This window comes from Lichenostomus cassidix, chromosome 10, assembly GCF_008360975.1.
Source record: "Lichenostomus cassidix isolate B80296 chromosome 10, HeHo_3.0, whole genome shotgun sequence".
Lineage (NCBI taxonomy): Eukaryota > Metazoa > Chordata > Aves > Passeriformes > Meliphagidae > Lichenostomus > Lichenostomus cassidix.
The window spans coordinates 16,359,415-16,372,071 of NC_139491.1; the positions used below are offsets into that span (position 1 = coordinate 16,359,415).

At 40.6% G+C, this 12,657-nt stretch overlaps 1 protein-coding gene across 6 annotated transcripts in view; it reads left to right on the forward strand.

The window, feature by feature from the left end:
• The window catches only part of TLN2 (talin 2), a 143,097-nt gene that overhangs the window by 70,154 nt on the left and 60,286 nt on the right, over positions 1–12,657 (forward strand). For all 6 annotated transcript variants that reach the window (XM_085070862.1, XM_085070861.1, XM_085070860.1 and 3 more), the window contains 12 exons: positions 330–434; positions 785–940; positions 1,828–1,929; positions 4,271–4,347; positions 5,949–6,129; positions 7,145–7,258; positions 7,877–7,985; positions 8,643–8,851; positions 8,993–9,091; positions 10,168–10,335; positions 10,449–10,743; positions 11,617–11,783. In XM_085070862.1, the coding sequence (XP_084926988.1) occupies positions 330–434; positions 785–940; positions 1,828–1,929; positions 4,271–4,347; positions 5,949–6,129; positions 7,145–7,258; positions 7,877–7,985; positions 8,643–8,851; positions 8,993–9,091; positions 10,168–10,335; positions 10,449–10,743; positions 11,617–11,783 (1,782 nt within the window). The remainder of the gene's footprint in view (positions 1–329; positions 435–784; positions 941–1,827; positions 1,930–4,270; positions 4,348–5,948; positions 6,130–7,144; positions 7,259–7,876; positions 7,986–8,642; positions 8,852–8,992; positions 9,092–10,167; positions 10,336–10,448; positions 10,744–11,616; positions 11,784–12,657) is intronic.

The following is a 12,657-nucleotide window of genomic DNA, read 5'->3' on the forward strand; positions in this document are numbered from 1 at the left end:
AATTGTATGAAACCTAATGGTGTCAGATAGCAGGAAAACCTAGAACTTTAAACTGTGTCAGAAGTGGTTTAAATGTGCATGGTCTGAGGCACAGATTGAATGGTTGATGGTCAAAGAAGAGTGCTTCATTTGCCCAGGTTATTTATTTTCTCTGATGTGAGGGATTATCTGATAGTCTTGCTAACATTTCTACCCAGTGTTTTTTCAAATATTCTAATTGTAACAATTATTCACTAACCATCCTGAAATAGATAAAAGCTATACCCTTTTTTTGTTTGTTTCCAGAAAGCATTTTGGTTTTCCCTCATTGATACTGAACTCTCTTACAGGAGCACAAAAACTGTGGTGAGATGACTGAAATAGAAGCCAAAGTGAAGTATGTGAAGCTGGCGCGTTCCCTGCGCACCTACGGAGTGTCCTTCTTTCTGGTTAAGGTAATGTAGCTCTTGCTGTGCCCATCCTGTGTCCTTGGTTATGGATTACCTCAAGTCTCTTGCTAAGCACAGGTTTGTTACCTCACCACTAAAACATTGCAGTTTGCTGGAGGAGTGAGAAGAAGCATTGTCTTTTGAGCTGAAGAGTAAAGATGCACTGAAGACCAGAGCTTCATAATGCATTGCTTGAAAATTATTGTCTGTAAACAGACAAACTGAGCCTGTAGTTTTAAATTGCCACTGTCTGCATGCCAGTTGCTTCCCTTTGTCAGTATATTCTATCTTGCTTTTCCTTTCTCCTGTGGAAAGTTCCATTTGTATGGAAAACAATCTTCCACTCCTTGTTACAGGAAAAAATGAAAGGCAAAAACAAGCTGGTTCCTCGTCTGCTGGGGGTCACCAAAGACTCAGTGATGCGTGTGGATGAGAAGACCAAGGAAGTGTTGCAGGAATGGCCACTGACAACTGTGAAACGCTGGGCTGCCTCACCTAAGAGCTTCACTCTGGTAATCTCTCTGTGTATATTCAGAGGACAAGGGATCCATGTGGCAAGGACTTAAAACAGTTTCTGTACTGTAACTTGTTCTGTCTCTAATTTTCTAGCATTATATAGTCACTGAGTTCTCAGATAATAAATTGGCCTGTCCAGGTTCAATCTGTAGTTTGGTGCTTCTAGACAGGCCAGCTCCTCAGAAGTACTGTTTAAATCTTCTGATGAACCAGTGTTTAAGTCTGGTTTGTGCCTAACTACTGAAACTGTTAAGAAAGCATTGTTATTCACAGTTGTGTAAATAGTTACGGTGCTTGTCATTCATGATGTGCTTTGTGACTTGTAAGATATGAACATAAACCAAGTCAGATGGCTCATTTATGCATTTGATAATCACTAATTTGGAGAAGCTTCATGCATGTGGTATTTTGTTAATTATTTGATCCATAGGAGACCACTGCAACATTTGTTTTGGATATGAAAAGGTTGTTTAAAGTGAGGGAGCAAGAGGCAGAGGCTAGAAAATTGCATTCACTTGATTCATGTGTATCTAATTTCCAATTGCATGGATGATTATGCTCTAGGATTAAATTCTACAAAGACCTTTCTCCATCCTTAAGTGACTGAGTCTGATAAAGTTAGGTGAAGTATCTCTTGGGCATTTCAATTTATGAAACATCTGTGATTAAGTTGAAATAAAAACCATTCTTCTCTCTTCCCTTACCTCCCCTGTCTTGACTAGTTTAGAATTTTGGAGCAGTTTAATTTCCTGTTGGATGTAATAAAATGTCTCTACAAACAGTTTTAAAATTTGAATTCTCTCACTCATACTTGGTACTGTTTCTTCATTTACTTACTTTGCATTTGCAAATAGGTTTTGGCTTTTTCCCCCTTTTTCTTCAGGATTTCGGTGAATATCAAGAAAGCTATTACTCAGTACAAACCACTGAAGGAGAACAGATCTCTCAATTAATTGCAGGTTACATTGATATCATCCTAAAGAAGGTACAGTATAAACATCTTGACGTAGCAAAAAAACAATGCAAAACCTCAAATATGTTCAAAGTGCAGTTTTTCTCTTACGAGTTTAGTGTTGTATCTTACGTTTTAATGTACTATATTTTTACCTGTAAGCACTTTACCTGTAAGCACTGCTTCTGGAAAAATCAAGGCTATTTACTACCTCACTAGCATGGGTCAGGCTCAGTACAGCAGTCCTGGGCTTTGTTTTTCTGTCTGGAAGGTGACCTGGTGACTGTGACTGTATATCCAGAGAAGAGTCCAAAGCTTCAACTATGTGTTTTAAGCTATAGTCCAAAGTGATGAATATGATGGGAAGAAATTACCCTAGAAACAGTATTTAAAACTACAGCAAGGATTACACAGGAGTTGTCCAGATGCTCTTGTATATAATGCATCAAAGCTGAGAAAGGTTTTTGGCCAGAAAAACAAACCAAAAAGCTGCAACAATACGTTGCTTTAAAAACACTGTGATTAGTGAAGCAAAGAATTAGACCTCAGTTGTGCGGAGAGGGATAAAAGCAGTGTTTGTGAAGAGGCCAGACTGCCTTGAAACTTGTTTTTATGAAATGTGCTTGGCAGGAGAGAGGAAGAGCTGATACACATCTGCAGTAGTATTTAAAATATTCCAAGCAAGCAAGTGCAACAGCAACAAATGGCAAGTTTGCCAAAAAACATGGAGCTGAATGGTCACTTTCTAAGCATGTTGTATAGAAATGTGAGGTGTTCCAAACAGCACTGATGGCTTCTTGTCAAATTTTTACTTTATTCAATTATTACGTTTTAGTTCAACCAAACGACATCATGATTTAGTGCAATAGATTTTCGTAGGAGGAAATCACAAAGTAGCCTAGAAGAATTTATTGCCTTTGTTCATGTGAGCAGTGTAGGATGCAACATCAAGTGTTACATAAGAAGAGGTTGAGGAGGATTGCCAGAATTCATCACACAGAATTCATCACATGCCTTTTTCTCTGAGGCTGTCAGGCTCAGGTTTCATAAACATCAATTAAATTGCAGGTTTCTGTGTGGTTTAAAACTTAATTCAAAACTAGCTTTGCCCTCTAGTGCCAAATGAAAGTAGCCTTCTGTCTTAATAGAATACAAATGTGCGAATTTCCACTCCCAGTCCTTTGATTTTTTTTTTTTTTTTCTCTACCATCTGCTGACACAGCCAGTTTAAAATGAATGAATTAGGAACAGGTTAAAGCATAAACAGCCATGATTCATATGAGAAGCTGCAGTTCACAGTTGTTGAGCCCACGTTATCTCTGTGATGGTTGCCTCCAAGTGGGGTTTATTGCACTCAGTTACATAATGTTAATTCTTGGTGTGTTTTGGACTGGTCTAACTCAGTTTCTCTGGTGTGCATTGGTTGGAACATTTTTTTTCTGCTGAAGTGTTATCAGTACAGTGTTCTCCCCCTGCTGCCCAACCCCTCATGTCCTGCAGTGTTAGTGATAGGTTGTTAGTCAGCTGACAGGGAACCCAGAACTTGTGTAGCTTATATCTAAATTAAAAACAGTGGATTGTTTTTTTACTTCACCTTATTATGGAAGTAAGGCACAATCTTGACTAGAAATAGGGAGTTTCTGTTCATGCTTAAAATCAAACTCTTAACAGTAAAAAGTTCTTTCTCCAAAATTGTGTGTTCATATAGATGTGCATGATGAGTTCCTGTTAAATGTGCCCAAGGTCATAGTGGATACTCCTCTAGTTATATACATCTATATGGACTCAGACTACAAATCATGTGGCAAGGTGGAAAGCAGTTTCTCTGCACTAGGCAACAAGTAGAAATAGACTTTTTTTATAAACACTGTGTCTATGATTTGTAATTTCATGTTGTTTCTAGTGGTTTAGACTTATTGCTCTTATATATATTTACCTCCTTCAGCACTAAAAAAAAAACCTGCTTCGTGAGGTCAGACTATCCTGAACTTTAAAGTACCTATGATAAAATAATGTGGAGACAGCATTCAGTTTATTGTCTTGACTTACGGGTATGTATTTCCTACTGTAGGTAGCACCATATGGTTATGTTTCAGCACTTCCCTTGTACCTCTGTTCAAAAAGGCAGCAGCAGGCTTTTTTCCTTTATGTACTTCATCTGCCAGGACTTAGAACCTGGGCTGTTAAATGCTGAAGAGCACCTCTTCTCCAGTGGAGGTTATATTATCACTCAGTGCCCAAAAGCACTGTGTTCAGCACCAGACAAGGCTCTACAGGTCATTTGATGAGGTTTGTGATGAATGGCAAGGAAACGGTGGAGAGAAAGCAAAAAACAACACACATTGTTTAACTAATTTTTCTTTCCCCCCTCCAGAAACAAAGTAAAGATAGATTTGGGCTTGAAGGTGATGAGGAATCAACCATGTTGGAAGAATCTGTTTCACCTAAGAAGTGAGTGCATGCAACAGGAGGAAATGGTCTGTTCTTTAAGAGCGCCACATTTAGCTGCAGCAGCTTTTTCAAATGAAGTAGTGCAGTTATTACTGTTAGAGAATAGTTTTCTACAGGGTATTTCAATAGAAGGTAGTACTTTCCCCAGGCAATTCAGCAGGCTTCTAGCTTCATTCGAGGATTGCAGAGCAGGTATTTGCCGCAAAATTGTTGGTTAGGGCAACCAGCAGTCGTAGCAGTTTGTCCTAACTTGACCCTTGAACAAAGGCACTCAGGCTGTAATTCAGTAAAGTGCTGGGGCAGAGAGGGCAATAATGAAGCAGAGCTGAAAAGGTTGTAGTATTTTTTTCATCTTCATGTGGGATTTACAAGGTTTTAGTTGCTTGTGTCTGCTGGTTCCATGGTTTCCAGTAGATTTGATTCCTCTCAGTTTAGTTGTACACAGTGTTATGAACAGAGCTGGCTTTTTTCACCAGCCAGACCCATCAGATGTGTGGTGTGGGTAGAGGTCAGGGTTTGGTACAAGTAGGTCAGGTTATGGTTTTGATGGAAGAGTAACTGAATATAGCAAAACACAGAACTGTAGAGCTGGCTATACTCTTGGAAAGGAATGTCAGATCTTTCTGTGCAGTATGAGAGTAGAAACAGATTTGTGACATTATAAGCTGTAATGAACCACTCAAGTCTCTTCTTGGAACTCTTGAGGGTGGCAGTGTCAGCACTGTGTATGTGAAAAGTCAATTTGATTTATTGTTAAGCATACGGTTTATATGAGATGAAGTTGTTAGATATTGCATGTGGCCTTATGGGAAATTTTGGCTTTTGATGGATCACACATGTTCAGATGTGCTTTATTTTGACAAGGCCCTTTCCAAATCACTTGCAGAATATACTGTTAGCTAAGTGCTGTGCAGAGAAGCCCAAAACTTATAGTAGATAAACACAAGACTTTTTCACAGTTGAAATCACTTTTTTTTTCCTCAGCAGAGTGGTGTTGTTAATGCCTGAATTTCTGTCAACGCTTCTAGCTATTAAAGCTTGAATCATGTTTAAATATGAGCAGTATATCCAGCAAAGCAGTTTGTGACCAGGGATGGCAGTAACTTTATTTATTATTCTCCAGCCCATTATCTGATCGACTGCCAGATTATTTGCAAGTACTGTGTGTGCTTGTGTGTATAAAGGGGGAAGCAAGTTTTTATCCCAATTCTCAGGAGTGCTTGCAAAAGACATCTCCACAAGGTTCATGTTTCTATCTTCTATTGATCAGTATATGATCCAACTGAAATTGAGCAGTTGTTACGCCATAAACCTTGTTCTGGTCCTGCCTGCCATGCATCTAAAAGGGATAAAGCTGTTGTACTGTGTATAACAAAACTGCACATTGCTATCTTTCCATGGTGCCTGCTCATTAGTGCTATTAATAACTGATCTGCCAGAAGCCCCAGATTATGGCTTTTCTTTCTAACATATTAGGAAAAAGATAAAGTTTTCTAGCTTCTCCAAATGTTGTGAAATGCAATTAAAAGTCCTAGAGGAAGAACAGCTGGCAGAACTCAATTTGCAGGAGCTGAGTGATTCTCTGTTGGGTGTTTTTCCAGATCCACCATTCTGCAGCAGCAGTTCAACCGAACCGGGAAGGTGGAGCACGGCTCCGTGGCACTGCCGGCTGTGATGCGCTCTGGCTCCAGTGGCCCCGAGACCTTCAACATTGGCATCATGCCTTCTCCCCAGCAACAAGTCACAACTGGCCAGATGCACAGAGGACACATGCCCCCACTTGTGAGAAACCATGTTCTGTGTTTCAGACCTGTCTGTGCAGCAAGTAATCAGAAACAGCCAGGAGTCCTGACTGTAGCTTCCTGACTCTTCTACCTAACATAAGTTTTGAATATCCCTTAAATATTTAGGGTGTCACATTTTGACTTATTTCCTCATTTTCTTTAAAGCAGGCTCTTCCAGCCTTCTCTTTACTTCTAAGTAGTTAAAACTAGTATTCAAAGGGGGAGGGGAAAAAAGGTTTACAGATGGGCAAAAGTAAGCAATTTTAAGGATAAGGCTTTTACTTTCAGCTTATCACTAGCCCACCAACTCAGGAACTTTTTAGCAGACTTAAAGCTAATAGTGCTTTTATTTCATTTAAATTGGAAGATTTTCACAAGCCCTAAACAGTATTTAGGGAATATATTCAATGCCTAAAATCATGACATCCCTGTGTAGTGGATTGATCTTGGCTGTTTGCCGTGCCCTGTGTGGGGCAGCCCCAGGCTGATTCTCCTAGAGGCCACCCCTGCAGCCAAAACCTTGCCACAGACACCTAATACGGACAGCATCCTGCTCTGTCTAAACCTCTTCAGCTTTCTGTTAGCTTGTGCATATTGATGAAAATTTAGTTTTAGAGTCATCCTTGATTGCACTGGGAGGCTGTCCCAGGAAATCAATAATGATCTCCTAAAAGCAAATTGAGTTCTCCTGTTCCTCAAATGCAGGTCAGTAAGACAGCTCAGTGGGTCTGTGTGTGTGTTGGCCATTGGTTGAGCTGAGAAAGTTGAGCACTTCAGATGTGTGTGAAAGCACTGAGAAGTATAAAAGGGCACAAGCAGAATCAATATTGTGTGAGAAGAGTTTGAGAACTTTGCTTTCCCCATTGCACCAGGGGAAAGGCAGCTGTCTAAAATGGTCTGGTGTGGTTGCTGCACTGCTGTCACTCAGGGTCTCTTCATGCACCTGTAACATGTGCTTGAAGTGCCCTCTGGAGCACAGCACAGCACAGCCATTGCCTTGCTCTGCCTTGCAGACCTCAGCTCAGCAGGCCCTGATGGGCACCATCAACACCAGCATGCACGCAGTTCAGCAGGCACAGGCCGACCTCAGTGAAGTGGATAACCTGCCACCTCTGGGCCAGGACATGGTGAGTTCTTCTAATCCACACAGAAAGGAGCCTTAGTGCTTTGGGGTGTTTGCAGATCACTTTAGTTGTTGTCCCTAGATCTCAAGTGATATTGCTCAAGCTTTTAAAACAGCATGAAATTTTTCTGCTCTCTTTAAGGAATTCATGTACAGTGTTCCACCTCACTCTAATCAGACTTCCTTGCATAAACATGCCTGGAATGCTATTGTTTTGTGGGCATATGTACAGTTAAACACAAACTACGTGCAATATTAATGGTGGGACCTCTGAGAGACATAGAAAATAAGAACAAAATATTTTTCTGTTCTTCTTGATCCAGGTTGGGGCAGGAGGACAGAGCAAGAGGGTTATTGCTTATGGGGGACTGTCAATCAAGAATGTTTAACCTTGCTTATGGCATTTACATTAAAAGGGCAGCTGTTGAAATTGGAGAGCCAATCTGTAGTGAATTAGCAGCAAGAAGAAAAATTCTTGCTTTCATATTTCACTTTAAGGGCTTGCTGATTGTCCTCTATTTCACTCTTCAAAGTTCACAAAGGAATGGGAGATGTACATAGTATCTTGTCTTACAGAACCTCACTACAGTCCTTATTTCTGCTTTTTGTTTTTGTTCTTCAGGCATCAAGAGTATGGGTTCAGAACAAGGTTGATGAATCAAAACATGAAATACACTCTCAGGTTGATGCAATCACTGCAGGAACTGCATCTGTTGTTAACCTTACGGCAGGTAAATTTCAAGGATTTCCTTGCAGTCTCCTACCTATTTGTCAGTCTAAATCAAGTAACATATGAACTGAGTATGGGGCAGCTGCGGAAAATTTTGTTTAAAACATTTCAGTAAGTTCAAAACATTTCAGCTAAGTGCATTGATGATGTCCCACCCAACACAACTTTTTATATCTTCAGTTTCTCTAAAGGGGTAAGAACCAGTGAAGATAAATACTTATGCAACAAAGTAGAGTCTTTGCAAGATTACTACAAGAAAGCATTATTGATCTGGTAGTGGTTAAAGAGAGATTACATTTTTATTGACAGTGTTTTCTTCTTCAGTGAATTACAAGTTTAGGGAGCTGCAAGTGGCTTAAAGGGGACAAGACTGTTTTACTGTATGTTCTTTTAGTATTGAAAGATGCTGAAACTGTGGACTTAGCCAATTGCATTGAATGAAGAGAAATTCTCTCAGAGGATAGATTATTGCAGAAGAAATGCAGAAATCAGAAAATTTACAGCAGTCTAATTTTTTTAAGTGACAAATTACTTAGTAGGCATTGCTTGGCTGTCTTGAAATGTTTTTTAACTCTCACCAGAGTGCTTGTGATAGCTGCCCCCATTTCCCTTTTAGCCTCTAAAGAATTCTGATCATTGAAAAACATTTGCTCTGCAGGGGACCCAGTTGACACTGATTACACTGCTGTGGGATGTGCAATTACAACCATCTCTTCCAACCTCACTGAGATGTCCAAAGGTGTGAAATTGCTTGCTGCTCTCATGGATGATGAAGTTGGAAGTGGAGAGGACCTCCTGAAAGCTGCTCGAACCTTGGCCAGTGCTGTCTCAGACCTGCTGAAGGCTGTGCAACCTACTTCAGGAGAGGTGAGCATAGAAAAACTTCCCAGGTTCTCTTTTTTGGCCATATTGTTTGCACGCTAATGCAGAAGTTCCTTGAGGAAATCTAAAATTCAAGTAAAGCTCATTTTCTTTGAATTAATGCATTTCACTGTTACCTCTTGCCAGCCTCGACAGACAGTTTTGACTGCAGCTGGAAGCATTGGACAAGCAAGTGGGGAGCTACTGAGGCAAATTGGAGAGAATGAAACAGATGAAAGGTTCCAGGTAATGAGGGGCTTGCTTGTCACTGTCAGAACTGTGCAGTTCTATAATGAGGAGGTCCCTGCATAAAACCAGACTTCCCAAAGTGTGGTTAGAAAATGCTGGAGTTTCTCTATGCTAATAGAAGTGAATCCATTTTGAAGTTGCTTTTATTTACACAATCACAGAGTGCTGATTTCATAAGAACCCCTACTTTGTTCTGTGCATCATATAGATGCTCTCATGCTTCATATGAGAGAGCATTTTGGACTGTATTTCTTCTCATTAAATATAGAGGTTTTCACCTAAGTGTTTGCTGTGTCTCTAGGTATGCATGTAGACCACAAGTTAATAAAATCTTTTGGTAAACTGAGAAGAAGAACATCATTGCATTACAAACAGAATTTCTTTAAGATGAATAGTAGTATCAATTATAAAATCATAATGCCTTAGGACTTACAATGTTTGCTATTAGCAGTGTAAAAGCATGGCTCTAAAATGCTCTGTTAAAAACATCTCTGGATTTTTTCACTGAGTGCCAATAACAGGTTTTCACCAGAACCAAGGGCTAATACTTTTGAGCAGCAGATGGACCTCTGGAGTGCACTGTGTGCAAGGTGTCTGCTAATACAACTTACAGGCCACTTCAAACCTGTAAACCTTTTACCATTTCATCTACCAGTAAATCTGTCTGCAAGCTTCACAGTTCTCATTTGTACTTCTAGTTGAATATGTATTACAGCTCTTGGCTAAGAGAAAGAATCGAAGCATTCTTATTTTTGTTGTAGAGTGCTGGAGAAGGTGGGTAAGAAAAGCAAAACAAAACATAGGGGGTTAAATTTTTGAAATACAAGGTTTTCTGCCTGCTGTCAAGTTGAAATAAATAAGTATTGGAAGTATTTTTTTTACAGGAAGGCCAGGTCATTTTAACAGTACAAGTATTAGGAAGACTCCATCCTACTAAAAATCTGAAGTACATGGAATGAGGGATTTTAAGTGGAGAAATGGGAAGAAATTATTTGAATTTAGTGATTGCAGGAATTAACACCTGAGTGCATTTGAATGTCGCAGACTTGAGTTTTCCCTTTTCTTTTTACCAGGATGTTCTGATGAGTTTGGCCAAAGCTGTTGCCAATGCTGCTGCCATGTTGGTTCTGAAAGCCAAGAATGTAGCACAGGTGGCTGAGGACACAGTGCTGCAGAACAGGGTCATTGCTGCTGCTACCCAGTGTGCACTCTCTACTTCCCAGCTGGTGGCTTGCGCTAAGGTGAGGCAGTGCTGTTTGGCAAGGGGCACAGCATGGTGTGCAGTGAGAGCTGCTGTGTATTCCCAATGGCCTTGGGCAATGGTCTGTGTTAAGTAAGTGCTTTCTCCCTGCAGGTGGTGAGTCCCACCATCAGCTCCCCAGTGTGCCAGGAGCAGCTGATCGAGGCAGGGAAGCTGGTGGATCGCTCTGTGGAGAACTGTGTGCGAGCCTGCCAGGCTGCCACGGATGACACGGAGCTGCTGAAGCAGGTCAGTGCTGCCGCCAGCATCGTCAGCCAGGCACTCAATGACCTCCTGCAGCACGTGCGGCAGTTTGCCAGCCGCGGAGAGCCCATCGGCCGCTACGACCAGGCCACTGACACCATCATGTGCGTCACCGAGAGCATCTTCAGCTCCATGGGAGATGCTGGTAAGTTCCTCCCGTGAGCAGGAGCTTCGTGTCATTCACACATGTGCACCTTGCAAGTTGAGGAATAAAAATCCTTCTTCAATGTTTCTGCTTCTAAGCTAGTGATCCAACCCATAATACAAATCAGCAACAGGCACATAGCTGTGTGCTAGATAGAGTGAGTATTTTCTGAAGGCAATTAATACCATGCTAAAGGAACACTGTAATATTTTGTCTGTTCTGCCACTGGTTCACTTCATAGAATTATATAGCAATTTCTTGTCTTCAAATATGAAGACAGACACCTGGGCAAATACTTCAGTGATTGACTTCATTATGCACAGATTTTGTTGTAGGTTTTTTAACTTACTTGTGCTTTTTTCTGAGATGTTTCTAAAAAGTGCAGCTTCTAAAACAAGATACAAGATGTTTTTGGCTAAAACCATCATAATGGTGCTAAGTGTCTTCTGACAAAACTCCTAGTTTATATTAGAAGATAACTCCCTGAAACCTCAGGAGAAAGATGGGTAATTTTTATTAAAGGATAAAATTGGCTGTGATTTGAATTATTAACCTTTACTAGGACAGGAGTCCCCTTGAATTCTATCTCTAAAATTGTCTAAAAATACTGATAGTGTGTTCTTGTCTTACTGTCTAGATCGTAAATACAACTTTTTTCTTAATCTCTACTATAGCAGTTTCTGTCATTTATACTGATAGCCAAGATTTGTTTATGAGACTTCCAAGTTATACGAGCTATATGTATACCACTTTCAAGTAAAAAAATGCTTTAGGAAATGTAACTTCATTTTCGCCTTGTGAAACAATGATAAATTTTGAAAGCAAGACTGAAATGCAGAGAGGAGAAGGTAAAAATGCAGCTGTGTTCCACAGGTGAAATGGTGAGGCAGGCCAGGGTGCTGGCTCAGGCCACCTCTGATCTCGTCAATGCCATGAGGTCTGATGCTGAAGCAGAGATTGACATGGAGAACTCCAAGAAGCTTCTGGCTGCTGCAAAGCTCCTGGCAGATTCCACAGCCCGCATGGTTGAAGCTGCAAAGGTACCAGGAAAATGAACTTTCAGCTTAAAATTGTAGAGTTATACACAAAGAGATGCTGTGTGGGATTTATAAGTAGGATATAGCTGATAGTGCAGGTGGTTTCTCTTATCCTGTAAAAGTTTGGCATTTAATGATTTACCCCAAGTACATTCCAAAAACCAATTTATTAGCTACCTCTTTTTTTTTTTTTTTGTTTTGTTTTGTTTTGTTTTAAAAGCCCTTCTTGCATGGCGTTTGCTTTCCTGTGTGCATGGTGGTCATGACTCAAGCCATGTAGGGCAGTTAGCAGCAGCCCTGAGCCCTGCTGTGGTGCAGGGTCTTGTACCAGTGCAAATGGAACCACAGCAGTCTCTTACTGCAGTCATTACGAAGCAACTCCCCTCTGTCTAAGGAACAGTTTCCTCCTCCTGGGGAGTCTAGCCTGTGTTGTTCCCCTTCCCATCCTCATGCCCACAAGAGAGACAAATATCTAACTTCCGTTTCCTTTCTGTGCTGGAAACCTGTTTCCATCAACTAGGGAGGAATATGTCCTTTGAATTGTTTCCCAGGTCCTGCACTGAAATGGTTTTTACAGCAGCAGACCAGCCATTCTGCTGGGACTCCAGAAGGCCTGTGTGCCTGGCTGCCTATTCTTGACTTTCCAGTACTTTCTCAGAGTTCAAGTGGAAAAAACCTAAGTGAGGTGTTAAACCTCAGGTTTAGAAATGCAGTTAGTGAAGGACATACTGAATTGGGAATTTTAAAAACTGTTTTTTTTTTTTTAAAAAACCTATATTCGTGCAAGTACATTGTTACACATCATAGGGGAAGCAGTTTACAAAGGCTTTTTTCCCAAGCACCTGAAACAGTATATGAAGCAAATCTTCAGTTCTCT